This window comes from Zasmidium cellare, assembly GCF_010093935.1.
Source record: "Zasmidium cellare ATCC 36951 unplaced genomic scaffold M409scaffold_25, whole genome shotgun sequence".
Lineage (NCBI taxonomy): Eukaryota > Fungi > Ascomycota > Dothideomycetes > Mycosphaerellales > Mycosphaerellaceae > Zasmidium > Zasmidium cellare.
In genome coordinates this window covers 281,207-306,127 of record NW_022986969.1, presented here as the reverse complement: position 1 = coordinate 306,127, position 24,921 = coordinate 281,207, and the positions used below count along the sequence as shown (strand labels likewise).

Sequence of the window (24,921 nt, the reverse complement as noted above, 5' to 3'; positions counted from 1 at the left end):
ATCATACATGTAGATTGTCAACACCCGCATCCACTTGTCACACCATCCAAGAGCGTCGCTGTCCACTGTCAATCATTCGGACTCTACCAGCCTCGACTACCACTGTCGATTAAGTGACAGCCACCACGTGGATTCAACTAACTACAAGGTACTGCAAGACGGTGTGTCAATCAAATCTGCTTGTCCAACTGGCGGGACCGCACTTGAAGCAGCCTCGCCGGACGTTGCGCCGAAGATTCCAGACTTCTCGCGACGTCTATAGTGTGGACGAGTGATTGGCATGGTTGGAAAGTAGATGCACTGTGAACCACTCGCTGTCTCCGCGAGCGTCTTCGCGACCAGGCTATTGCGTGATGTACCACTGCTCGGAACCTGCTAGATGCCGCCTAGTGCGATCTCGGCAAGAACACTGCAGTTACCCGTGGACGCTACATGCAAGATGGTCGATCGAAGGTGTGTGCGGAGCGGTGAGCGTGACAATTTGTTGTTGTCACATCAATCGCTCACGGTAGGAAGCATGTCTGCTTGCCTCATGTTGATCTGGCACTCAGATCGACTCGTTCTGTCTGAGGATGGGGATGTGTAGGACGGAGCATACGCTGATTGGACAGAGTGAAAATTACCGATTCTCTAATTAAGAAGTTGTCTGCAACGGTCCCAGAAAGGCGCTGCAGAGCCGTATCATTAATGTATCGAGCACGTGCGGTCCAGCCTTGAAGTGTAAAGTTGAAGTTGGAGCGGGTGCGGTCGGGCCGACTCGCCTGCCGCGGCAGTGGGAGAAGCAGCACCGCTGCAAGCTGGCTTCGTTTCTGCATTCTCTTCCCTCCCACAACCCCCTCCCGTCGCATCCTGGTGAATCCAAATCGCAGCCCTTCTTGGCGGCGCGCGAGGGCGCGGATATTGCTGCGAAAAGCTTAGGCTCTTTCGAGACCTTCACCCTCAGAGCTCCCGCTGGGATGTCCCCTTGGCCTGGCACCGATCGCCCTGCTTGCATTCGCCCGACCGCACCTCAAGCATGGGGCCTGCCCAAGCATCGCGCCCAGGGACGTCGCTTTCGTCGCCCCGGTCAGCGCGGACGGCGATCCAGACGTCAAGTCCTACCGCGAGTCCGCGCACTCGTGCGAGTCGCGCACCCATCCGGCCTGTGTTGCTGTCCATGGTTTCCGGCACCCAAATAGTACTCATACCCGGCGTCGCCAACAACAGAAACACCGGCGCGCGGCATCTTCCACGATGTGGCGGTCTCCATCGCACCGTACCTGCGGCGTCTTTTGATATTATTACAAATGTTGCTGGCCATTCGCGAGGCCGAAGAGAAAGACAGCACGTGATGGTTATCTGTACACGCACCACTGGTTACGGACCGGATCCCAGTAATGGCTTGCCCGATGAGAGCTAGAGCTGCTGGCCGCATCTGCGTGCAGAGTTAGACTCCAAACTGGAAGCCTCCATGTCGGTCAAGCAACTTACATGTCCCGGGGCGGTGATGCGAGGACACATGTCCCCCGACGGAGGCATACGACGAAGACGTGCTGGGCCGAGCTGCACCTCGCTCTGGACTGGGAGAGACGACTCTGCGATTTCTGTTGCGACTATCGCGGTAGCGAAAGACGTGCCAGAGCATCCACCGGATCACCCAGTTCTCCTCCTCAACTCGGTCTGTATCTCGGCCCAGATCGTATACGACCCTCGTTTCCGGTCGCGCCATACGGTATATTCGAAGAATCTCGCGGTGCGTTACAGTCTCGCTGATCTGGGCATTGCTGTATGGTGGCTCGACGGAGGAGTTTCTGAGTGATGGAACCAACACGTCTTGGCTCTCGGTCATTCGTCTTCGGCCCTCCACAGCCTCTTCCTGGGGAAAGGTAAGATTGCTTGCTCGAGGAGAAGCAGGGCCTGACGCTGGGCTCACCTTCATCATCGCGTATACTCGGCGGTGATACTCATTGTGCTCGTCAAGACCAAGTCGCTCGAAGAATCGTGCTTTGGACTCGGATTGAGCCAAAGCTGGTCTGGGCGGAACCATAGGTAACGACAGTTGCAGGCCAGAGAGAGAAACGCCGCAAAAAATGCTGCACCGAACTTTTGGATAAAAAAAAGACAAGCGAGGTAAGCGATGAAGAAGTCTGTGAGTGCACAAGCCTTATCAACAAAGGAGGATCTTTGGAAAGGGTCTCCGAGTTGAGGCCCAACTCCAGCTATTCTAGTAAATTGCAAGCTTGGGGCGAGGGCTCTTATTTAGCTTGACCTCCAGATGCTCCCCAGCACGACTTCGAACACCCTTGCAATGAAGGTGGAACAGGAGTCATGCGGTATAGAACCTAGCGTATGGCCTGCATTCGCGTTGCAGAGACATGCTTCTGGGACTTGGGCTGACGCATGGCTCAATCCTGTACTATGCAGGCCCGCATGCAAAGTCAATTTCACTTGGAGTTCCACTGGTTAGATCAGGCCTAAAACGACCAATGCCACAGGCCAACGGCTCTGCTGGCGAGCCGAACCTTTTGGGCGGTCTACCCACCCAGACCTCCACCCTCTCACCAGCCGTGCTGGCGCAGCGGTCTGACAACTCGCATCCCGCGCGGCATCGGTATGCCTCGCGGTTTGCCCTTCAATTACGCCTAACGAACAAATGGCCTTGGTTGGCAGGTTTCTAAAGATGGGACCATGACACATGAACCCGGGAGCGGTTCGTCTGGCTCCTCGCGAAACAGCTTACTCATCATAGTTACCTTTATTAACTTTACTGAATAATGGCGGCAAATGACAGCTTTCTTTCGTCAGGGCAGACGGGTGTTCGAGACGACGCGACACCACCACCAACCCCGAGCATGCACGTCCAAAGCCCCCTTGCTCTTATCACCCGCCAGAGCTAGTGCGGCTGCTGGAGTTCAGACAGGACAGAGTTGTCGGTAAGTTTAGCAGGCCATGAATGGCGCGAGGTACAGCTGCCTTACACCACACGCATCCTTCTGTATCCCGCCTTTTGCCGGATTGGACACCAACACTACTTGTTCCAATTCACACCATACTCCACGCATTGCCTGGGTGCAACACACGGAAGTGGCATGGAGGGTCAGTCGGGCGAGGGGCAATTTGTGACAACGCCAACACCCACAGGACATGACTCGGGGTAGCCATCAGCGATTGACGACGGGGCTGGGCATTGGTGTTGGGCTTCGTTTCCCGACCGAGCTACCTTTGCACTTCTGCATGTGCGGGAGGCAGCAGCAACAGCAAGACCAAGACTGCGCGCCATTAGAGCCGCAAAGTCACCCTGTTTCACACTGTCTCCGGCTGTGCCGTTGGCCCTGACTCCCCTGCTGCGTGAAGATTGTGGGCCGATGCTGCTTGGGCAACCCGTACTATGAAATCTAAATGTTCCTCTATGGATCATCATGGTTGGAGCCAAGGCTTCCGGTCAAGAGCTCGCAGACGTAATGAATGTTCGTCTCGAAACAGCTACCCATACCCTCGGGCTCCCACGACCAGGCGCTCGATCACCCGGCGCGCATCCCATGTCCCGTGGCCGTGGGCCAGGATGGAAGTGGTGCGACTCCACGCTGCAACTCCCATACTAGCTCGAGAGGTGGGTTGTACATGCCACCGCTTCTACACAGTGTCCGGGCTCTGCGGTGCCTTCTTCGACCATGCCCTTTCATGCGCCATCACGCCTGTGTGCTCACGGACAGCCGGTGCGAACCTTGTTTTTGTGGGGCTCCTTGTCAGAATGCGCCGCCTGCAACCACTCAACTCTTAACACAACACCACCCGTGCTATAACCATCTGGTCCACGGCGCACTCCGCTTGCGCCTTCATCCCACGTGCGGACCACTACGCCTGCGTAGCACGGCAGCGCCGCTCCGTACGCGGCCATGGCCAGGAGGGTGCGAAATTGGCGAATCCTCCCTGTCGCTGGGACGGCATCTAATTGCTCGGCAGCGGCGACCTGGTCTTCAAAAATGAACTGAACCACTCGCGCAGGCAACTCCGTGCAGTGGCTTCATCCGGATATATCACCCACCAACGGGACTTGCGAGCCGGCACCGCATCTGTACGATTCATGAAGCAGACTGCCAGACAAAGTCAAAGTCCGCGACTCAGCGCCGTGCAGAAGCGGCGGGATCCTGCCACAAGTAAGATGACGTGAGGATCAGATAAATTTTTGTCCTCGTTTTTGAGGCAGCTTGATGGCCGCGTTTCGTTCGGCAAGGCGCCCACGATCAGTCAGTGTCGGAGACCATCCCCAAGAAACCGCCCCCATCCACGCCATCGAATCGCCTACCACGACCTTCGCCCGTGCGCCGCTCCGACGAGAAGCACAAACACGCAAGAGTGGATCCTAGGTACTAATCGAACAGCTTGCAAATACATCGCGCACTCCGCTTTACGAATGCAACGACGTCTACACAGACAGCTCTGCCCTGCATCCACCCTTGCACCCTCGCAACCGAGCCTGTGGGACATGCGGCCAACTGCAGGTTGCCTGTGAACGTAGGCCGTACAGCCGTGCAGGTACTGCAAACTCTCGCCAATGAGGCAGTCGCAGTCATTCTGGAAAGACTACAGCATCTATACTGGCGACCAGCGTGCCATCGGCTTTACCGACAATGATCTTCATCGTAACCACGGAATGGGAGCGAGGTATTCGCTACCGATCGCTCGGTTTACCGATATCGAGGCGCTCGGAAAAGAACCCGCAGGCTTGTACAACAGTGTGACGTTGGCTGGACTGTTGAGCTCGTGAGTATGCAGCCGTACGGCTTGTCGGTGCTCTCCGCGACATCGGCAACGACTAATTAAGCCATCCACTAACCACTTCCACATGGCAGTCGGCATCTTTGTCCAGCGATTGTCTTGCTACTCGAGCAGCTGCAGGCCTGCAACCGCAGCTTATCTTCTCGTTCCCGAGCGCGAAGCCCTCCAACTTGGAAGCCCAGCCGGACCCAGAAATGCGGTAGCAGACCTGTGTGGATCAACCTGCTTATTACTACTGGCTTGCCCGAAGCTTGTGACACCTTGATCGCTGCCAGGTTCATTCCAAAACGGGAATCCAGCACTACTCGGAAGGTCACCGACTGGATCAATGATAGACAGTCTAGCCGCTTTCAGGTGCATGCTCGTTTGCAGTCGCACTTCATCTGTGCCAGAATAGAAAGACGGCACATGTGAACGTCCCTGGGGCTCAACTGTGCTACTATGGGATGCCTCACCCACAACCTGCGCGCAATCTTATGTGCTATCATGTATTGCTTGTCTTATCGTGCAACCAAACCACGTATGGGAGGCTGAAGACGGGTTCTCGTTCTGATGTAGCAACCGTTCAAGGATTTTCGACGCAACCATCATTTATCAGGTGCTTGGGCTAGGATTCCCCTGACAACCAGGAACATTCGTACTTGTCGCCTTCGAATTCCATCTGCGCAGAAGCAGCTGCAGGGACATGCGGCGGAGGACAAGATATTGGCTGTCGGCATCAGTACCCTATCCTTGGATATCGGAAGACGACGCTAAACATCCTTGACTGCTCATCGACGATGGTGTTCAAATGGCATTGCGACCTCGGTCGCGGTTGCTTCGTCAATGTCATCAATATTAACAACATTCTCGCGTCACTGGCTGGTCACAGTTCTGCTCGACGGAGAGCTAATGCGTGTTTCACTCGACTGGGCTTGCTCTAGCGAGAAACATGGCAACGTCAGCTCTTCGAACATCTTTTCAAAAAACCGCATTTTGCTCACCCCACGACACCGGTGCAATGATAGCGAGGACTACGAGCGATACCACCATCCAAACCCTTGAATACCACTGAGCGGTGAGCATGCAGCGGGTGGTGGACGCGAGAGAGATGCGAACATCCAGACTCCTTGGCATTATCGATGCGCTCCTTCCTGGACATCACCTTGAGGTATTGCGACTCCCAGGCTTGCAAGATGGCAACTTCCACATGTGAAATGTGAGTGAGTTGGCGTCGGGGGCAATGGCCGCTCAACAGGTATTGACTTCCCTGTCTCCTTCAATCACACTCTTTGCAACGTTCGGCTTCTTCTGCGTACCTTTCCTGAGTCACCTTCAAGCATGTACACATACACCAGCATCACGTTCGCATTCTGAGTAACATGACCATTTCGTAGCTATGGCAGCTTACGAGGAGGTGCTACCTGCTCCTTCTGGCATCATCAACAGTGATACCAGAACTTCATTCTCCCCTGGGTACTGTCCTGGAGATGCAACCCAATTGAAGCGCATACCCTCAATGCGAACCATCATACCGGTGCAATACGCAGACTCGTCAGAAGATACACCTAGCGACCACAGTTCAGTCTTCAATGCGGTGCCATCATCAAGGAAGACGGCGTCAAACGATAGTACGCAAGGCACGGGTGCTGAGAAAGAAGCCAGTCAAGATGCCAGTACCGCCGAACCTGCTCCTGGTGAAAGCCACACAGGCACAAGACTATTCACAATCACCGAGCAAAAGAGTGTCCCAACCCTGAAGACGATGCCCTCGAATTGGACCTTTCAGCGCCGGATCGTTACAGCTCAACCTCAAATGGCATGGGAGTCTGCACGTGGCTAGCAGTCATCACTCCGCAGACGTCGTCAATGTCAGTCAGTCGATGAGAATGCTCTGCTTGACTTGCACAGCGATTTCCAAACCTCTCATGCTGGATCGACCAGCCAAGACTCTTCTGCGCAGAGTCCTGTGCGCAATGTCGCAGACGTCTCTCTGCAGCCAGCGGAACCTCCCTTCCGACCACCCGAGCGCAGGAGAACGCCAATGGGGGTGTCAAGGTGGCCAGCAGATGTACATCCTTCGCAGAGGATGCTCTCGCCGGCAGCGCTTGCTCGACCGACCTCGATACGTAATCTACGGAATGCGATCTCCAGGATACTCCGTGGAAGACCTTCACACGAGACGAGGCTCAGAGAAATGCTTCACAACGGCATGCCGAATGACGAGCCGAGTGGTGCTCGATCTCTAACGAGCCAACCTGGAAGACGTTTATGGAGACCTCCAGTCAGTGGTCAGACAGGGCGTTCGATAGGCAACACACAACCACATCCATTAACTAGTGTGAGGAAGCCAGATGCGACCACCTTTCCTAGTACTTACAGTCAAAGACCGCCCATACCCGAGAGAAGACTCATGGCTCCCCTGCCACAGGCTCCTTGCAGAGATGTGACCCCTGTTGGCAGTCCACAACGACCAACAACCAATACCGGTGATACCGGCGCCACCTTGAGTCCGTCCCAACGAGCACTGAGCTATGCAAGCGGGTATGCTGTCCCTGTATCGCCCCGCCGCGCAGCGTCGAAACGAGCTCTTCGATCAGCTGCTGTTCCCAGCCATTTGCGGCCTCCATCTGTCCCCGGGCGAAGTCCAGCGCCATCAAGCTCTGTACCCGACATGGGCACGATGAGGACGGATGACCTTCTTCAGAGCTTTCCTCAACCTCCAAGTCAAATCCAAGCTGCACGACTACGTCCAAGTCGGTCTGCTCCTGGTAAGCGCCCTTCGTGGTCGTTGTTCCCAAAGGCGAACGGAGACAGCCAACGAGCGATAACCCTCCGGCCTCTGCCATCACTGCAGATGAGTACAGCAGATCCAAGGCTGCGTGAGCAAGATGAGCCGGCAGGGGATGTATCCACGCAATCGGTCATTCGCAGCTTTCTCGAAGAGACTCATGGTCGCTTCTTCACCGCCAGAACGTCGCTGACCAATGTGAACAATGACTACCTGCAGTGCTCTGATCGCCGTGAGCCACAGCAGCCAAGCGAGACTGCCAACCAGCTATCATCGCTTCGGGTTCCCGGACTTCACGCGCCTGATCCAATCCAGAGTGAGAGCGAGCGAGCTACAGCCCAACCTGAGGGAATCACGCAAGATTGCACGGAGAGGATTGATCCGGAATTTGATGCAGTCCGGCCTGAGAATGCGGCAGTGCTGACGGCCACGCCAACGAGAGTCATCCAGGACCCTCAGCTGTGCAAACACAAGCTAGCAAAGATGCAAGCGGCGCTCCAGACGAGACCAATGCTGCACATTGCTGGTTCAGCAAGGTTTGATGGCAGCAATGCATCTCCAATATCGGCTCCCGAGCCCATCGCTCAGGACCATGCTGCATTTGACCCTAGGAATCGGACGTCAATCGCAAGCACTAACCTCACCGTGCTGCCTCCAGCGCCGGTGGGCAGTGCAGCTGCAACTGCCGAGCCCCAGGCCAATGCAGTCGGGACATCTTCTCCATCAGCACCCCAGACGGTCGCAGCTGCGCCAGCGGGCACCACATTCGTGACCAATCCGGGCGGCAGCACCTTCGCAATTAGCCCGTACGACCCACACTATCGACCTACTACCCGGGCAGCAACCTTCAGCACCTTGCAGTCAGGACCTAGCGAGCACGACCGTGCCTAGCTGGTGCGGCAGCGCAATCAACGCGGAACCTGGCACACGCGGATGAACAAGACGAAATGCTGGCGGTGCGTCATCGAGTCGAAGAAGCAGACTTGTTGGCAGAAGTTCGTCGAGGCTTTGCAGTATACGTGTCTCTGCCACTATCGCGGCTACGACGACGACGAGGACCCTCATGTGCCGTATTGGAGACGCATGAGCAGAAAGGGTAGGACGTCGGAGAGCACCGGCAGGTATTCGGGGACTTTTGGGACTGCCAGGACGAGCACGGTCAGGACGATGGGAGGCGAGACGGACGCGGGAGACCCACGGGCGTTCTGGTGATGTATCTTCCGCACGAGCATGGAGGCAAGACGACGGCGCTGATGGAGTAGCAAGGGTGGTGGTGGCGAATTTGGCAGGCCCGTGGGAAAACTTTAACTTGTGGATCCGAAATGGAAGGACGCGGGATGGAGGGATTGATGAGAATGATGAGATGGGGATGCGTTGTTTCTTCCTAGCGGTTGCCGTGTGGATGGTTGGAATTGGGAACCTGTGAGTCTATCGTGGCATGCGTACATAGTTATCCTGGATTAGAGTTTGCTCGAACACATTGCCAAGAGTGGTTGATTGTCTATCGGTTCAGCCGTACGCGGGACTGCATGTGGTTGTTCATCCTTGACTGGTCCTGTCTGAATGTATTCGCTGTCGACGCATGCAAGAGGAGGTACATTCGACTCTGTCCATCAGCAGGTGTCTCCAAGGATGTGAGCTGCATACCATCACTAGCTACATACAACTCCTCGTCTAGTAGCGAGTACAGCACAGACACATTGTCCAATCCTCGCCAACGTGCATATTCATCACATGCATAACCAACCACAAGAGGACCTGAGCCCGAGAACCCGAAAAGAAACCTTCTTCTCCACCCCAATTATGTGCATCCCAACTAGCTTCCCAAGAAACGTGCGACAGATAGTAATATAGTGCTCACTTGCAGCAAGAAGCAAATCGACCTGTCGTTCGTCGTTTAACTGCTGGTCTCCAATCGCCTACGTACAAGACAAGGCCAAAGCTTGCTTTTGGGCAGCAAAGTTCTTGTCGATCAATCAGGCTGGCTTGCCGGGTTGCTGTGCTGTTGCTGGGCCGACTATTCACCGTAAACGAGTCGACGGAAGAGTGTCATGATCGTCGTCGTCGTGGTGGCTGTGTCCTGGAAGGGGAAGTGCGCGAATTATTTGGTTCCGTTGGTGACGGTGGTGGTGTTCTAGAATGTGTCTTTTGGGGGAGCTTGGTTGATGGGCTTGGCTTTTGGCGAGGCGAGCGTTCCGGTGCAGGTGGAGGGCGGCGATGTGCGTTGTGTTGTTCGCTGCCGTGGGAGGGGTCGAGTGGCAGTGTTCAGTGCAGTGGTTTGTCATCCTATGTTCTTTCTTGCTCGTCCAAGTCTGAAGCAAACACCAGCGTCGACACTTCAGCAACCTCGCTCTCCATCAACAGCTCGTTTCCAGTCGAATAGACCGCTCAGGTCTCCCCAACCGGCGCAGCGAATTTTTCCTGTGGAAGTTATGGACCACGCGCCAATAAACGGGCTTCTCCAGGCGTTTCTCGACTCGCGCGGCGAAGCAATGTGTATGGAATCCGGAGAAGTGAAAATATTGAATGGTCTTTAGGATATCAGTGTCGTAGGCGTTGAAGTCGCCCTCTGATCTGAAGGAGACGAGGTGGGTTTTGATCACGTTCCATCTGCCTTCTTCGAAGATGGTCCGGCAGGTGTGGATCCAGCTCCAGGACTTGACTGTTCGTGGAGGGAGCTGGACGTGGTGAGAATACGCTGGGTAGTCTGGCATCGACTGCCCTGGTGATAGGGCGAAGTGTCCTATTGGGAAGACATCCAGATCTTGATTGCGGTCACCGGATGTCAGGAAGTCGTAGATAATCAGACGCAATTCAGCTGGTAGGCCTAAAAGGCTAGGTTCGTGGCGAGGTGGGTTCGCTGTCGTCCTTGCTGGGGGCGACGATGCACTCGAGTGCTGTAGCGGTACTCCCTGTTCAGTCTTGACGATTGACATCTCAACATCACTACGGTCCACGTTTGTATCGATAGCAGCCTCATGCAGTCCGGCCATCTTCGTCTTGTGAGCCGTTGTCAAGGTTGCGTGCGTGAGGTGGGCACAGCGACAGAAACGTCTCCGAAGAATTCAAAGAAATTCAGTGACCCAGTACCATGGGACGAATTCATCAAGAATGAGGTGGTTTTGACTTGCTTACCTATTGCCATACCAGGACACGCATTTCCATACATACGTCGCCAAGCCTCTTGTGTCTCCCACATCGATAGAAAATAGCTGGATATCATTTTTCGTAGTAATGAAAGTGAAATTGAAGACGAAGCAAAGTCGCACAACTTTCGCTTCAGACATCTTGAGATGTCAGGAAGATCTCCCCTCGAGTCCCTCCTACCGGGTCAAGAAGAAGAGCGAATGATTCACAACCGCTCGCAATGCGATCGCATCACAACGGTTCAAAGAAGTCCATCCAACCATGAGGTGCCTATCGCGTGAAAGTCGGACTTGGATGCAAGCCATGCCGCTTCACAACGTCCAGCCCTGCTCGTGCTGAGGTGTAAAAGCGCTGCTTCAAGCGACATCTGCGCCTGGTAAAGCTCGCAGTCCTATCAAAGTCTGTGAAATGAGCGTCGTCCAACTATGCCACGCACTCGAACGGATGGCAATGTGACATGCTGTCGACCTGGTGTGTAGCTGTGAGCACACCTTTTCAGGTTGCTCCGCTCACGCCGTGGCACCTATGGTCGCATCTAATCCAAAGCACCAGATGGGTTGATGTCGTTGAGGTGATATCATGAGGATTCCGGCGCTTTTACACACCTTCGCTTGGGGTTAGGTTTTCGGCCAGTGTCTTCCTCACCTTCAGGCCATCGTGTGCGTTGCCTGCGCGATTTCCAGATACCTGATAGTCGTTCAGGTCCGTCAAGGGAAATTTTGATAGCTCTACAGCCTCTGAATTTGTTTGCCGTTCGCTGTCGCTTGCTGAGTGTTCTAAAGTGCTGATCGAGGACCTCTGAACAATCTTGCGGGTCTGTTCTTGGTCAGCATTTCACTCGCCAGCAGTAAAGCAGTACTGCGCCCAAGATAAGACGGGTTTCAAGACCCATTGATGTGGTGATTGGCACGGCTCCAGCGGGCGCTAGCGAATGCATTGCGAAGTCGGCGTGAACAGCCATTATCGCTTTTGGTCGAATTCGTCGTCTCGATGGAGCAAGGACTGCGGATCTCCATGTGGCAGTCATCGTCATTCCGTTCAAAATTGAATGCAGAACTGCCGTTCTTCGATCTCTTGAAGCGACCATGTTCCTGTTTGTGCGTCAGACCGGTCATATAGCTTGCGAGCAGCGGCGATAAATATTTTTGTCTTGAGCGGAACAAGGACGACGGACGTTTCTTTCAAGCATCCCATGCTTCCGGAGGCAGAAGATGAATTGAATGCATTTTCCAAGGCTATGGACCTTGTCGGTCAGGAAGAGATGTACTCGGCAAAGGACCGAGCTGGCTCTTATCGCGGGTCACAACATTCTGAGCAGTCCAAGGGCAGGTCCGCAGTGATTTCGTTGCCCGATATGTCATGCCCTCAGGCAAGACAGGGGAAAATTATCGGTAGAGCCCGGTATTATCACCTATGCTGTGCAGAGTCCGCGATCTTTGATCGTCAGAATGGAAGTTCGCGCGAGTACATCAATCAAGCAAGCCTCTCACCAAGCGGTTTCGAAACTGTTCAGGCCCAATACTCTGCTTCAAAGTTATGGAAAGGCTCATGTTGTGAGACGACGCAGATGTGTAGTCAGTCAAAGAGGAGGTGAGGTCGAAAAGTGGCCTCAGGGCTGCCAAGACAAAGATCAGTCAGCAAATCAAGCTCTACTTTTCTCGACTTCGCTTCGTCGTGCTTCTAGAAGCAGCACCACCTCAAACATCACTTACAAACACCTCATCCTCCTCTCTCCTCCTGTCGCCAACCACGAGAAACCAGTCGCAAGGTGAGTCTAACCCTCGACTCTTCAGTCATTCCCTGTTATGATGATACACCAGCTGGCACCAGTCCGAGAAGACTTGTACTCTTTTTGTGCGGAATAGCTTTGCACGAGATCATAATCTCAATGTCCTGATTCACATTTTTGCACTCAATACCACTCCTCAACGCATTGGAGATCAGTCGCTAACGTGCTTGCAGCCAGCTCTAACTTCAGCCGCATTTTGACCTACCTTCGCTTCCTCCGCGCAGCAAGCGGAACATTCTCACCATGGTCCTCCACAACCCCAACAACTGGCACTGGGTCAACAAGGATGTCTCTGCTTGGACTCAAGACTACCTGAACAAAGAGCTCGTTGGACTGAAGGCCGAGAAGGGTGGCGTCAACGCCGAGGTTAGCAAAGTGCTTAGCATGGACGGAGATGTGGATGTCTCGCAGAGGAAAGGCAAAGTCATAACCATCTTTGACGTACGATTGCAACTCGAGTGGACTGGCAAGGTACCTGTCAAGGAGGAGAATGAGAAGGACGATGGCACCAAAGAGGAGGTGGACGGCCACAAGGACGTCAGCGGCACAATCACGATACCCGAAGTAGCACACGACACGGAGGAGGATGAGTATGTTGTACGTTCCTCAATGCCCTATATACACGCTATGAAAAGAGTGCAGTTACTGACTTCTCTTCCTAGTTCGAGGTGGATCTGTACTCTTCCTCCTTAGAAAAGGAGCCAGCGAAGGAGCTTGTGCGGAAAGAAATCACGCCGCAGCTCCGCAAACATCTACAAAAGCTGGCTCCAGCTCTGATCACTGAGCATGGAAAAGACATCCAACACGCCCCTGGTTCAAATCCTTCGTCTGGCTTCAGCACACCGAAGACCCTGCAGCAGGGATCGTCTACCAAGCAAGGAGACAACTCCAAGGCTTCTCATACCTCCACTTCGGGCCACGTGAACGTGACCTCGCTGTCTGACCAGCAAGAGTTCCGCACTACTGCCGAGCAGCTCTTCGAGACTTTCACCGACCCACAGCGCATTGCGGCCTTCACGCGAGCACCACCTAAAGTCTTTGAAGGCGCAAAGGAAGGCGGCAAGTTCGAAATATTCGGCGGCAACGTGTCGGGAGAGTATACCAAGCTGAACAAGCCGACTTACATTGAGCAGAAGTGGCGGTTGGCACAGTGGCCGGCAGGTCACTTCAGCACGCTCAAGATCAAATTCGAGCAGAACGATGTTGATGCTGTGACGATCATGCGCGTCGACTGGGAGGGTGTGCCAATTGGACAGGAAGAGCCAACCAAGCGGAATTGGGACGAGTACTACGTCCGAAGTATCAAGACGACCTTTGGATTCGGCACTATACTATGATGAAAGGGGTGATGTGGAATGTGTGACGAAGATACGTGCGAAGATGGATTACGGTACAGTGCTGCGGCGATCGCCTGCAAGACTGTGAGCCTTTTAGCTCAGCGTAGATGATACATTGAATCGTCAAACGCAAATGTATAATCAATTGCCCTCCTTTGGTGCATCCTTTTCACTGTCTTAAGAGAGCATGCCCTGTACAAGTCCAACCGCGGTCTTGCTTCCCGAAACGCCTGCAAATGCTCAATCGCTGTGGTATCGTCTCCCTCATAGCATCAAAAACTCCATATTGTGCATGCACGACGCCAATATTGTTACCATCTCCACAAACCTGCGTCTAATCCCTCTTGTGCGGTCCAATGATGTTGGGGTAAAATCTCGACAGGTGGTGGTTGATGCTGCTCTTCTTCTGTTGTTGCGTTTTCTGCAAGATCACCCATCGTCAGTCCGCTATATCTCAACATCCCCTTCATGGGCAAGTGCCCAACATACCCTCGCGTCCATACAAGACCTCAACGACTGTTCCAGCGCAGCGCATCCAGCTGTTGAATATCCCTGTGAAGCCCAGCATCCTGTTCCATTTATTAGCCACTGCCCTCACTCTTGTTCCATCTTTTGCTAGTGTCCTGACGCACCCAACACACTCGACATGACTCCAATGCAAGGATTCGCATCTGCACGATCGGGTCTTCGTACTTTCAATTTCGGTAAGGGAGGAAGTCGAGGCGCTGCTTGGGTGGCTGCGCGTGACACGCTGGCGGGGTTGCTCTTGCCGGCGACCATGGTGTTTCGGATTCGTTTGGGAGAGGCGGGTTTGCAAGTTGTTCTGGTGCTGATGGGAGAACGTGAGGTTGGACGGGGAATTGAAGGTCACGTGCTCAAATCTCTTGCTTAAGTCCCAGGGAAGGTGTGCCGAAAAGTCAATTGTTCCTGAGGCATCCTCTTCCTCTCTGTCCAACTTCACCTCACCAATTTATACTGTTGTACATCGTGTATGTGGTCTAACAAAATTCTTCATTCACGTCGTGTGGTGATAACTTCAGGCCTGTGACGGAGACTCTGCGCTGTGAGCCACGATGGCCATGCAATAACGAAGTACCTACTCCGCCACAGATCATCATGGCGGTGCTCGGCGGCCTCTATACTTCAAGACCATTACTCTAACCAAGTATCTAGAAGGAAATGAACGCTTCAAAATTGAAATCTGAAAGGATTGATTTCGTCGACAGTACTTTCAATCCTCTCAGACATGTCCCAACCAGTCGCAGGCATGACTGCCTTCTGGGCTATCTTGGCGCTCGCTCTCAATGCAATGGCTCGGCCTTCCTTCGCCAGCAGGACGCTGTACGACCAAGACAGCAGCTCGGAAGGCTCATTTGTCACTCACCTCTCGTCCCCGGTCGTCTGTCTGGTCGACTGTTTCTTCGAACTAGTCGTCCTTGCCCGAGTGCTCTACAGAGCCTGTTGCAGGCCGAAAGGAGACCGTCTTCCTGGGCATGAGTCTTCAGGACCAGAGCACAAACCAAAGCATGACTCCATCGCCGTTCGATCGTTGCTCTTTATCTTGGGTGGCTTACCCCAGGCTGTCAAGATCGCTGGTATGCGCGGCATTCCAACGACGCAGACGCTGTCTGCCATATTCCTGGCCAGTACCATTCTCGCGACGGTCTCTGAACTCCTATCAGAACGAGCTGAGGTAGAGAAGAAGGCCATCTCTTCATGGCTGCGCGAAAACCGCCGAAAATCGGACTTGATTCGCGCATCTGTATTCTTGGCTCATGGTATCACAGCCGCAACAGCGTGGAACATGGTCTCCAACAAACTTGAGCTGCATCGTGACACACCTGGCATTGTCTTGGTCGAGCTTGGTCTCTTCGTTGGCGCCATCTCGGTCTTCCTCAGTGTAACACTCACACTCGTCTGGATCTTGGGCATTCTCCTTGCGCCCATGGCCTTTGTGCGATGGTTCAAGATCCTTGTCTCGCCGATAATGGCTTCTTTACCATTTCTGCTGGTCATTTCCTACCCGAGAATGCTACTGGAAGCAGGGGACAACGCGGAAAAGGGACGGAAGAATGAGACTACGTTAATATCTATGGTCTGGCACACCGCGCCGCTCATTCTGCTCACCACGTCTGGAAGTTATGTTCTGGCAGCCGCACTTGTTCGTGTGAAGAACATTTTGACCAAGGCTCATGCCGATGAGATCCAGTCTTCCCCAGAAAGTGAGCCACAGTCTCAGATCACCAATCAGCCATCATCGCAACCGAACCCTGATGAAGGCGGTGCTAAGCCTCGCGATGCTCAAGAGAATTCGAATCTCAATCCTGTAGAGGATCTCCTAGGATCTCCTACAAACTGGCTCAATCACTCTCTTGTTGCCTTTACGCCGCTATGTCGATACAAAAGACGACAAGGACAATCAAGTCAGCGCAGCAGAGCTATCTCAGCACAATACCACCGTCACTGAGACTGTCTATCCACCATCGCAGCAGAATGCGCACCTGCCGAACCAGAATACATCCTCAAATTCAAACCCTCCGAGCCCAGCAACTGCTCCGACGCAAAAGAAGACGAGATCTAGATATCGAATCAGCGACACACACTGGAACTGGCTCCTCGTTGGCTACTCCTTCTGGAACTTCCGCTCCAAAATCCCAGCCGCCCTGCGACATCAATGGAAGACGACTCGCGGACCTTTCCGCACGAAATTCATCGCATGCCTATCGCTGAGCTGGCACATCTTCAAGCTCTTCGCTCTGCAAACGATCTGGTTCCTCGGATTCATGCTGGTCAACATCTTCGACGTTTCGCCGATTATCGATTCTGCGGGAAGATTGCTAGGAAGGCCGATCCTGGGACGGGGAAGGTTTGGTTTGCAATATTAAATCTCGTTACGGCGGTATGCTACTACGCTGTTGCGTTTGATGGCACTGACACGGTGAATCCTGGGTGGACGGGAGTTTTGGGACGGAAAAGGTGACATATAATTGTCTGAACTTTTCGAATCGATCGTAATCTGCATCCTCGCATGTTGCATGTCTTCCTGTGACTGCAGTACCTGTTCCTTCCTTCATCGTTAATCTCTCATATCATCATTCGTCATCATCATCTCATCTACACAGCCTTGGCAAAAGCAACATAAGCGCTCGTAGGGCTAGTGTAATGATACGTCGAATACCAATTCTTCAAAAACGTATCACCCACAACCCACAGATTCTGGGTGGGATCGAGATCCGCACCCGCGATACCCGCCAAACAGTATCCGTTCGCGAGCTGGCCCGCGATGGTGTTGTTCGCAAGACCCAGACCAAGCCCCTCGTTGAGCGTGCCGAAGTTGAAGTCGAGGTTGTTGACGGCGAAGTTCTTTCCGGCGAAGACGAGCGAGACGTTGGGCTTGGAGGCGCAGGGGTAGGCGAAGAGGGTCATGAGGGGGACGCCGACGCCGAGGGGGAGGGGGATGGAGCCGGGGATCTGGGCGAAGATGGAGGCGGCTGCGATGGTTGGAGCGATGATCAAGGTAGTACCAGTATCGATAGCCGCTTGGCCGGCGGTTGTGGGGAGGGTGGGGAGGTTGAGGCCGCTGCCGACTTTGGCGCCGCCGATGGCGACTTGCCAGTAGTTTTGGCTTGTGACGGGGACATTGGTGAAGGCGCCGGTGTACTTGGCTTCGTCGCGGCCGCCAAGGGTGAGCTCGGAGTTTTGGGCGGTGCCACTCTTCTGGCGGCCTAGGTAGAAGGAGAATTCGGTGGGGTTGACGGTGCCTTGGTTGACCAGGTTGAAGAAGTAGGGGGTAGACTTTGAGGCTGCGATGCTCTGGAACGCGAGGCCCAGCAGTCCGTCGGCGTTGGAGTCATTGAAACCGGCCGCTTGTGTGAGAGAGACGATGTTCTGCTTCTGGGCAGTGAGGCCTGCAACCGTCAAGGTGTCGAAGTAGTTCTCTCCGGAGACTGAACCCGAACCGTAGGTGATTGAAGTCGTATTGTGCTCGTCTGTGCCTTGTTGGTTGTATTTCTGTGTGTGAGGGCAACCTTGTGCTGCGCCGCATTGGGGTCCTGGGACGAAGGTGTCGCTGGAACCGGTATCGAAGTCGAATGTGAATAGCTGCTTGGCGGCGCCGATGTAGCCAGGGCCATAGTATCTACGAACCTCTGTCAGGTCTTGTTTTATGAAGTATTTGCGATCTTCAAGATCTGGTGTCTACTTACAGCTCATCCTCATCGCCCTCAACCTGATCGGTCAATGGGTCTTCCGCGTCAGTGTCACGCTTCAGGACCAATGATGCCTCCTGGAGGACATCTGGCAGTGGGAAGTCCTTGTTGTACTTGAGCGCAGTGTACTTGAGAGTGCCCAAGAACCGGTCGAGGTCAACCGTTCCGTCGGCTCTTGGCTTGTGTTGATGCCTTGCGCGGGAAAAGGCGATCTTTGAGCCAGAAGCAGCTTCCTTGGTAGGTGCTGCGAGCGCAAAAGCGCTGAGCGATAAGAGTAGAGCAGATTTCATGTTGGAGGTGTGAAATAAAGTGATTGAATGGGAGAGGAGGAATGTCACAGCGACCTACCGAACGTGTATATGTACTCGCACGACCACTACCGAGGAGAATGTAGAGATCGTCCAGTTTCCACGCATGTACATACAGTACATACAGTAGTGCAGCTGCCGCGAATGGTGCAAAGGCTTCGGAAGCTTGCGACTCACCATGCAGTACGGTTTCCTGAACAGGTAACTTCAGATGTATATCATCCTGGAGATTGTCGTGTGCTGCGGCCTTGTGGCGTTGTTTCGGCCGCATTGAGTTTTGCGAACAAACGGTAAGCTCCGTCAAGCTTTCTATAAAGACCGAAGAAGAAGCTTGAAGGTACCGAACCGCGGCATGGCGTCTTCTGCGTTGCGGAGATCGCAAGCCTCTTTCGTTTCTTTTCCGTCCGGTATAGCCGTTGATTGGTAGTACTGTAGCAAAACAAGCTTAAGACGCTGACGTGGGTGTTGTAGATTCTTGCCTTTGAAGATCGGCACTCTTCTGCAGCGGCTTCCAAATGTAACGCTGGCGTATCGCAAAATGTACTCTCTGGGGCGCTTTCTATCCCCAGAAGACAAGAAAGAAGGCGCAATGGTGGATGAGTGTTATGTAATACTTCAGTCGTGGCCCAGTCACAAGTTTTGGGTTGCTGTGTGCTCGAGGTGTAGCAGAGGTGAGCGTTCGCATCAGCTATCGAATGCCCCAGAGGAGGCCAAGGATCCCCGGCACTGCGAACATTTCGTGTCGCACCCATTGGCATACCTCTCAAACACCGTGTTGCGTCTCTAGGCTCGTTTCCTTTGACAGAGAAGACTGCTCTTTGAGAAGCGATCGTCTCGAGGTTCTGCAGTGTTGAGGTCGCTGGTGACACCAGATCAAGGCTTACGATGTCTTTCAATGTACTTGCTGTCGAAATTCTGCATGTCCTGTACGGCCTAGAATTCTGTATTCCAGTGCTCTTCTCTACACTTTGGGAAATGTCTTGCCGGCGACTGTCTGGGACCGAAAATTCGGGACTAAATTGCTTGGAGATTTCGAGGCATCCCAATACCGGGATGGAGTCGATTCTATCAATGTGTAGGCAGACAGACGGCCGTATGCGTCAAGGAGTGCAATGTGTGCATTCTTTCCTGCTGCTGCCGAGGGTCCGATTCCGGAAGTGTTGTGCTCTTGAAGCCATTAGAATGCCTCATCAGTGCGGCAGTGACGCGCCGCAAGCTCTAGCTTGGGCCTCGGATGCTGTTGAACGTTGCTCGAGTTGTAATGAGAGAACAAGTCGTTTTGAAGTAGACGTGAAGGATACGATGTGGCCAAAGCGTAAAATTCTGGGCAATGGCTGGGCGGCGGATCCGTGCACGACGCCATCCAACGGTACCTTGCAGAATAACTGGGTGCCCATGTAACTTAAAATCAACGTACTCTCTCTTCTCCATCAATGTGTGACTGTCTCTCATCTATACATTGTCGTCTGAACGAAAGGACGTTTGTATGGCCTTCTGGGGACGGCCAGAAATCGTGCATTAATTTCGATTCGGCCAAAGCAGTGTCGAGAGGGCCAAGGGAGGGTCGTCGTGGCTCGCAGGCCCAGTCTCCGTGGAAATCGCGAGAGGGATAATCGACGAGTATGATGGAGGTGCGTTAGCTGCAACTCCGGACTAAGTAAAGTGACGGTTTCTGTTGAATTATGATGAGAAGCGACACTGACGGCAGGTCGAGATATTGAGAGTATCCTGTGAACGTCGTCAAGTGAGGATCGTTCCAAGTCATCGTGAATGCACTTGACTAATAGTGTTCTAGACTCATCATTCAAATGATGTTGCGACCTACCCGAGAGAAGATTATCTCATTGGCCTCGGAGGTGGCAATCTTCCTCGCACCTCCCAATGGACAGGCGAATGATTCCGTGGACTGAGGGTCGCAGCGCAAGTATGCCAGGCAAAATATTTGATCGGTCCGCCAATTGAAGATATGCGCATGGAAATATGGACTCGAACAGGCTCGAACCCACATTGATCGAAACAGCAAGCAAAAAGGAAAATCGCGAAAGTCCTTCCATCAAACGTCAATTTCCACAAGAATGACGTCGAATCGAAAACGTCTTTCCGTAGCCCATGATCGAACTCGCGGCCCCTCCAAAATGTAAAAGGCCGACGCCGCTCAGGAAACCAGGAGTCATTCCACCGCCTAGAAAACTTCAAGGGAAGGGATCGTCCATTCTGAATAACAACTGCAAACAAAAGGCAAAAAGAACTTTCCTTTCCCGCTTGACAAGCAACGGGGAGAAACCCCTGGGAAGGCTTAGAGAAAACCAAGCTGATTGATTCTACTTTTATTTTACATCCTGAGATGGCGGTTTACACCTACACCATTCGAACTCGCTTCATCTGGATGCTTCGAATGATGTGGTGACGGTTGCCGTTAACCACCATACCACTGCACCAGCCACGCTTCATCTGGTGACTGGTACTGTGATATGTACTGATGACGTGTGTGGATAGAATGATAATGCCTTAATCTGGAATCGAGATTTGGTCCGAAGTTGACCCGCTTGAGAGCTGGCTGTCCGGTGGGCGACTCCAGCACCGACAACACTCACACAACCACAAGCAACATCTTGCCGCCGGTTGCAGGCTTGAGGTAGCACCTCGAGCATCCTCATCCGTACACACTCCATTCACCCTTCGACGATCACCTTCGCTGGCTTCACCAGGCGACAGCTGCATGAACACACTCTCGTTCCAGAGTCGAGCGACCGTCAACCCAAACCGCCCTTCACCACGCACTAGTCAACACGACCTAGCTCATCCTGTCTCGAGGTTTTCCCACACCGGCAGCATCATACTACCGCGTCGAGACTCCAATGGCGAGTACGGTGGGCTCCATCGCCGAGGAGCAACCTTCGACCCCAGACGCTCTTCCATCTGAGATCCCATGCCACTTCACTCAGACGGCGACTGAAGGAGACTGTCCCCTCTTATCGCCAGAAGACGCCAACAAATCCCGAGGCAGCCTATACGACCTGCACAAAGAACCATGTGCAGTCGTCGTCGACGGAACCCTTGTTGTGGACGCCGCCCAGATACCACCTCCACTTCCTGCAAAGCGAGATGTGGATATCAGCCTGGTTCTTAACTCCTCTTTGCATGGACTGACGGTCAGCTTTCGCAACCCTCGAAGCGTGGTCCTCATCACACCATCCATAGCGCACATCGAGATTCAGATGGTCCGGGAGAAAGAACTGGCGTCTTTTCAAGATGTACTGGTAAGAGCTGGACAAGATAAGCTTGCAGAGGTTGATCGGCGTGGCGGTCTCGAGCCATCCGCGGTACGCATACTCTGTCGAATGCGTGACACCATGCGCCCGCACATGCAAGAAGTGGAATCCGTCGGCAAACCGAATGCACAGGCGCTGAGCATGGTGGCCAGTCATCAAATTGAATTCATTTGCGTTGTCGACCGCCCGCTGGCAATTGCAGCCCTGGACTGGTTCAGTAAACTGCTATCTATGTCAGTTTCAGGCGGCACAACGTTCGCGCTATACCGACGGCAGTACACCCAAAGCATCATGCTCGACTTTCGCCAAGTAATGCTGCAAGACTTTGAGACATCGGCCAAAGTGCCGTCCACGCTCAGTCACCTCCTCACCGGAGACTCACTTGATAAGATCCGAGATCTTTCAAGCTCCCAAGTCAAAGGCCTGGAGACCTATCTCATCGCTCATGCGTCAGACTACCTGATGTTGCTCATGATTGCCAATTTCCGTGAATGGGAAGTTCGAACGTCGGGCTCAAAGAAGACGGCCAAACACAGGGGCTTGCCATTTTTCAAGCAGCAACAAGTTCTGGCCACGCTTAGCACCAGCGAGAATGTCGCCGGAAAGTTCGACATCATGCACTTGTTCAGGGAGGCAGGGACCGGCGCCGCTTATACGTACAATTTTGTTGCCCAGTCAGTACGAACTCAGCCGTCGGATAACATCTGGCGTGTACACTCCGACGCTACTGCACGCCAGAATATCGTTATGGAGATGCTTAGCAGAGCATCTCTGGGCAAGGAGCTATCTGTGGCTGTCCACGGAAGCCTTCGACAGATGGTTGAAGGATTCCTTCTGCTTAGTGGCGGGCCTGGTACCGGCAAATCGCTGTGTCTCTGTGTGATGGCCGCTACAAGCATTCTCTATGGCTCAACAGCTACAGTTTCTGCGGAAACAGACCGAAATGTCGACGAACTTTTCGGCATAGTCGCCTCCGTGCTCAGCACCATCGAGTCGGCAACGAAGCCGACACTCGTCCGTCGATTATCCAGTCCCGACGAAAAGAAGATCCGCGAGTCGTTATGGGCTGTAGGTGCGGATGACCTGCATTTCCTGCCAGACCACGCCCCCGACACAGCAAGTTTAGAGTCCGGCATTTACAACGCATCTCTCGCCAAGCAAGCGTGGCACAATGCTTGGAAGGCAGATGATAGCTCGCCTGAATGTCTAAAGCTTTACAAGATGGCGTTGGAAGATCTAAAGGAGCACTGCTGTGATGTTGGTGATCCTATCGAAGCAAAGAAACAGCAACGAGAGCTTTGGAACAAAGCAAGGGCGGTGGCGCAAGATGCGGAAACCTACATTCTGGAAACGTGCAGCGTGGTCTTCGCGAGCGTGGACACCTTGGCCACCCTCTTTGACAAGGGCTATCGTGGCGGGGAGATTCTCCTGGTTGATCAAGTCTCGCGCTTGACCATGCCGCAGCTCCTCTCGATCTTTTCGCCTTGCTCTCAGTATGACCGTGTTGTGCTGGCGGGTGATCCCGACCAAATCATGCCACACCCGCGCTCCAGGGCAATGGATCGGAACGAGGCAGGCCAATTGTTCTCGGAGTCCATCTTCAACTCGCGCTTCGCCAGGTTCGTGGACGGTCAAGTCCTGACATTAAACCAAAATCACCGCAACACCGAACTTATGGTCAAGTTGCTGAATGTGCTGAATTCCGGGCGACCCTTCAAGTCACCCCTGGTCTCCGCTCAGCCTCAGCAGACCCATCCATTTGCCGCATCTGCCCGAACGTCTCGCATCGGCATGAGCGAAGGCTCACCAGCTCTGGCGAGACTCTCGAAATGGGATTTTGAGAATAAGTCGGTGATGTTCGTCAACGTCAAGGCAGACCCAGATGTTGCCAACAGACACAACCCGGAAGCGGTCGCCGCTTTCTTACAATCCGCCGATTTCTTCACCAACACTCTATGCATCGACGAACGAACCATTTCGTTCATGAGCATGCATAGCCATGTCGTCTCAGAAATGGTGTCAGAGCTTGATGACCACGACTCCAACATTTCCACCTACGCAGTCGACTTGTCTCACAACCACACTAACGCCATCGTCTGGATTGATCTCGGCGTTATCAATAGCGATAATGTCTACTTCGCCACAGACCTTAAGCGTCTGATTCTCGCCGCGTCAAGAGCCTCGGTGCTTCTCATTTTCTGCGGGGACCTGAAGGCTTTGCAGAACCTCCCTACACTCCAAAACAACGCTAGACTGGCTCCTCTGCGGAGGTTGATCAGGTTTTTCGAGGACGAGGGTCTTATCTTCCAATGGGAAAAGGCATCGAGGAAGCGAGGCAAGGCTACGAAACGTAAGCGAGAGAACGATACCGTCAGCTCGCAGTACCCAGCAGAAACGAGGAAGAAGGTCAAGTACGAGGATGACGATAGCTCGCAGCGCCCAGCAGCAGTGATGAAGAGGAAGGCGAAGGATGAGGACGAGGACGAGGACGAAGGCTCACCGCACCAACCACATGTAGTGAAAAAGGCCAAGCACGAAGAGGATGGCTCACGGCATTGGGCAGAAGCGATGGAGGAAGACGCCGCGCAAGAGGAGGACGACGGCTGGCATGCCCCAGTGCAAGCGAAGAAGAAGAAGAAGAAAGCCAAGCGCTGGTATAGCTATCAGGATCCCGACGCTCCCCCGTACGAACATGTCGACCGGGGGTCCAGCAGCGAAGACCGTACCACAGACGACGGGCTTCCTGCGGAGAAGCGCTGTGCACATAGCCTAGATGCTTCCAGCGATGCCCTGGACTATGCTTGAAAGAAGCGCGACGACTGGGTCCGTTTTGGAGTTCGATGGCAGGGTAGTGTGAAGCAGCTCCCTCGATGTCGGCGAGAGATTGCTGGACTCGGATCGTGGAAGGAAGACTCTCGTTGGAATGAGCATGCATATAGCTTGTAGGTCGATAAGAATCGATGTTTGACTTCAAAGAAGAAGGCAGACGACTTCTTGTGCCAGTCTCATAGATCCATATTGCCATTTCCTCGTCTACATCTCTACATCTCTACACCTCCCTCTCAACCAAGAGTACGAGGATCCTTCTTACATGTACATTGTTTGAAACAAAACCCAACCTCCCAAAGAATAAGACCCGTGAAGGCCATAATGATATCTCCCCATATGCCCAAACTCCAACGCCAATGTCTTTAGTCGCCAAACCGCTCCAAAACCGCGTAAACTTTCTCCAAAGATAATAATGCTTGTCTTTTCGCGAAACCCAAGAACGTATGCCCAAATATGCACGAACAGCAAGAATCGAAACTCACAAGATCCCCCCTCAACTCCCC

The 24,921-nt window shown here is 53.5% G+C and overlaps 10 protein-coding genes across 10 annotated transcripts; 5 read left to right on the top strand and 5 right to left on the bottom strand.

The window, feature by feature from the left end:
• Window positions 1-530: 530 nt before the first annotated feature.
• On the bottom strand, window positions 531-2,026 carry M409DRAFT_56460 (uncharacterized protein; the record flags this gene model as incomplete). The annotated part of the gene is made up of 4 exons (XM_033813301.1): window positions 531-903; window positions 1,134-1,259; window positions 1,351-1,414; window positions 1,471-2,026. The coding sequence occupies 4 exons, from the start codon at window positions 2,024-2,026 to the stop codon at window positions 531-533; spliced, it is 1,119 nt and encodes a 372-aa protein (XP_033665526.1).
• A 1,050-nt stretch (window positions 2,027-3,076) lies between these two features.
• On the bottom strand, window positions 3,077-3,877 carry M409DRAFT_56459 (uncharacterized protein; the record flags this gene model as incomplete). The annotated part of the gene is made up of 3 exons (XM_033813300.1): window positions 3,077-3,386; window positions 3,473-3,563; window positions 3,691-3,877. 3 exons carry the CDS (start codon window positions 3,875-3,877, stop codon window positions 3,077-3,079), a joined length of 588 nt encoding a protein of 195 aa, XP_033665525.1.
• A 2,259-nt stretch (window positions 3,878-6,136) lies between these two features.
• On the top strand, window positions 6,137-6,580 carry M409DRAFT_25031 (uncharacterized protein; the record flags this gene model as incomplete). The annotated part of the gene is made up of 1 exon (XM_033807511.1): window positions 6,137-6,580. One exon carries the CDS (start codon window positions 6,137-6,139, stop codon window positions 6,578-6,580), a length of 444 nt encoding a protein of 147 aa, XP_033665524.1.
• A 570-nt stretch (window positions 6,581-7,150) lies between these two features.
• Window positions 7,151-8,419, top strand: M409DRAFT_25030 (uncharacterized protein; the record flags this gene model as incomplete). The annotated part of the gene is made up of 1 exon (XM_033807510.1): window positions 7,151-8,419. One exon carries the CDS (start codon window positions 7,151-7,153, stop codon window positions 8,417-8,419), a length of 1,269 nt encoding a protein of 422 aa, XP_033665523.1.
• Window positions 8,420-9,885: 1,466 nt separating this feature from the next.
• Window positions 9,886-10,521, bottom strand: M409DRAFT_25029 (uncharacterized protein; the record flags this gene model as incomplete). The annotated part of the gene is made up of 1 exon (XM_033807509.1): window positions 9,886-10,521. The coding sequence occupies one exon, from the start codon at window positions 10,519-10,521 to the stop codon at window positions 9,886-9,888; it is 636 nt and encodes a 211-aa protein (XP_033665522.1).
• A 2,186-nt stretch (window positions 10,522-12,707) lies between these two features.
• Window positions 12,708-13,801, top strand: M409DRAFT_25028 (uncharacterized protein; the record flags this gene model as incomplete). The annotated part of the gene is made up of 2 exons (XM_033807508.1): window positions 12,708-13,061; window positions 13,127-13,801. The coding sequence occupies 2 exons, from the start codon at window positions 12,708-12,710 to the stop codon at window positions 13,799-13,801; spliced, it is 1,029 nt and encodes a 342-aa protein (XP_033665521.1).
• A 334-nt stretch (window positions 13,802-14,135) lies between these two features.
• On the bottom strand, window positions 14,136-14,581 carry M409DRAFT_67761 (uncharacterized protein; the record flags this gene model as incomplete). Its single annotated transcript, XM_033817538.1, has 3 exons — window positions 14,136-14,222; window positions 14,291-14,370; window positions 14,434-14,581. 3 exons carry the CDS (start codon window positions 14,579-14,581, stop codon window positions 14,136-14,138), a joined length of 315 nt encoding a protein of 104 aa, XP_033665520.1.
• A 466-nt stretch (window positions 14,582-15,047) lies between these two features.
• Window positions 15,048-16,686, top strand: M409DRAFT_25027 (uncharacterized protein; the record flags this gene model as incomplete). Its single annotated transcript, XM_033807507.1, has 2 exons — window positions 15,048-16,127; window positions 16,216-16,686. 2 exons carry the CDS (start codon window positions 15,048-15,050, stop codon window positions 16,684-16,686), a joined length of 1,551 nt encoding a protein of 516 aa, XP_033665519.1.
• A 229-nt stretch (window positions 16,687-16,915) lies between these two features.
• Window positions 16,916-18,299, bottom strand: M409DRAFT_25026 (uncharacterized protein; the record flags this gene model as incomplete). The annotated part of the gene is made up of 2 exons (XM_033807506.1): window positions 16,916-17,939; window positions 18,007-18,299. 2 exons carry the CDS (start codon window positions 18,297-18,299, stop codon window positions 16,916-16,918), a joined length of 1,317 nt encoding a protein of 438 aa, XP_033665518.1.
• Window positions 18,300-21,175: 2,876 nt separating this feature from the next.
• On the top strand, window positions 21,176-24,394 carry M409DRAFT_56453 (uncharacterized protein; the record flags this gene model as incomplete). Its single annotated transcript, XM_033813299.1, has 1 exon — window positions 21,176-24,394. One exon carries the CDS (start codon window positions 21,176-21,178, stop codon window positions 24,392-24,394), a length of 3,219 nt encoding a protein of 1,072 aa, XP_033665517.1.
• Between the last annotated feature and the right edge of the window lie 527 nt (window positions 24,395-24,921).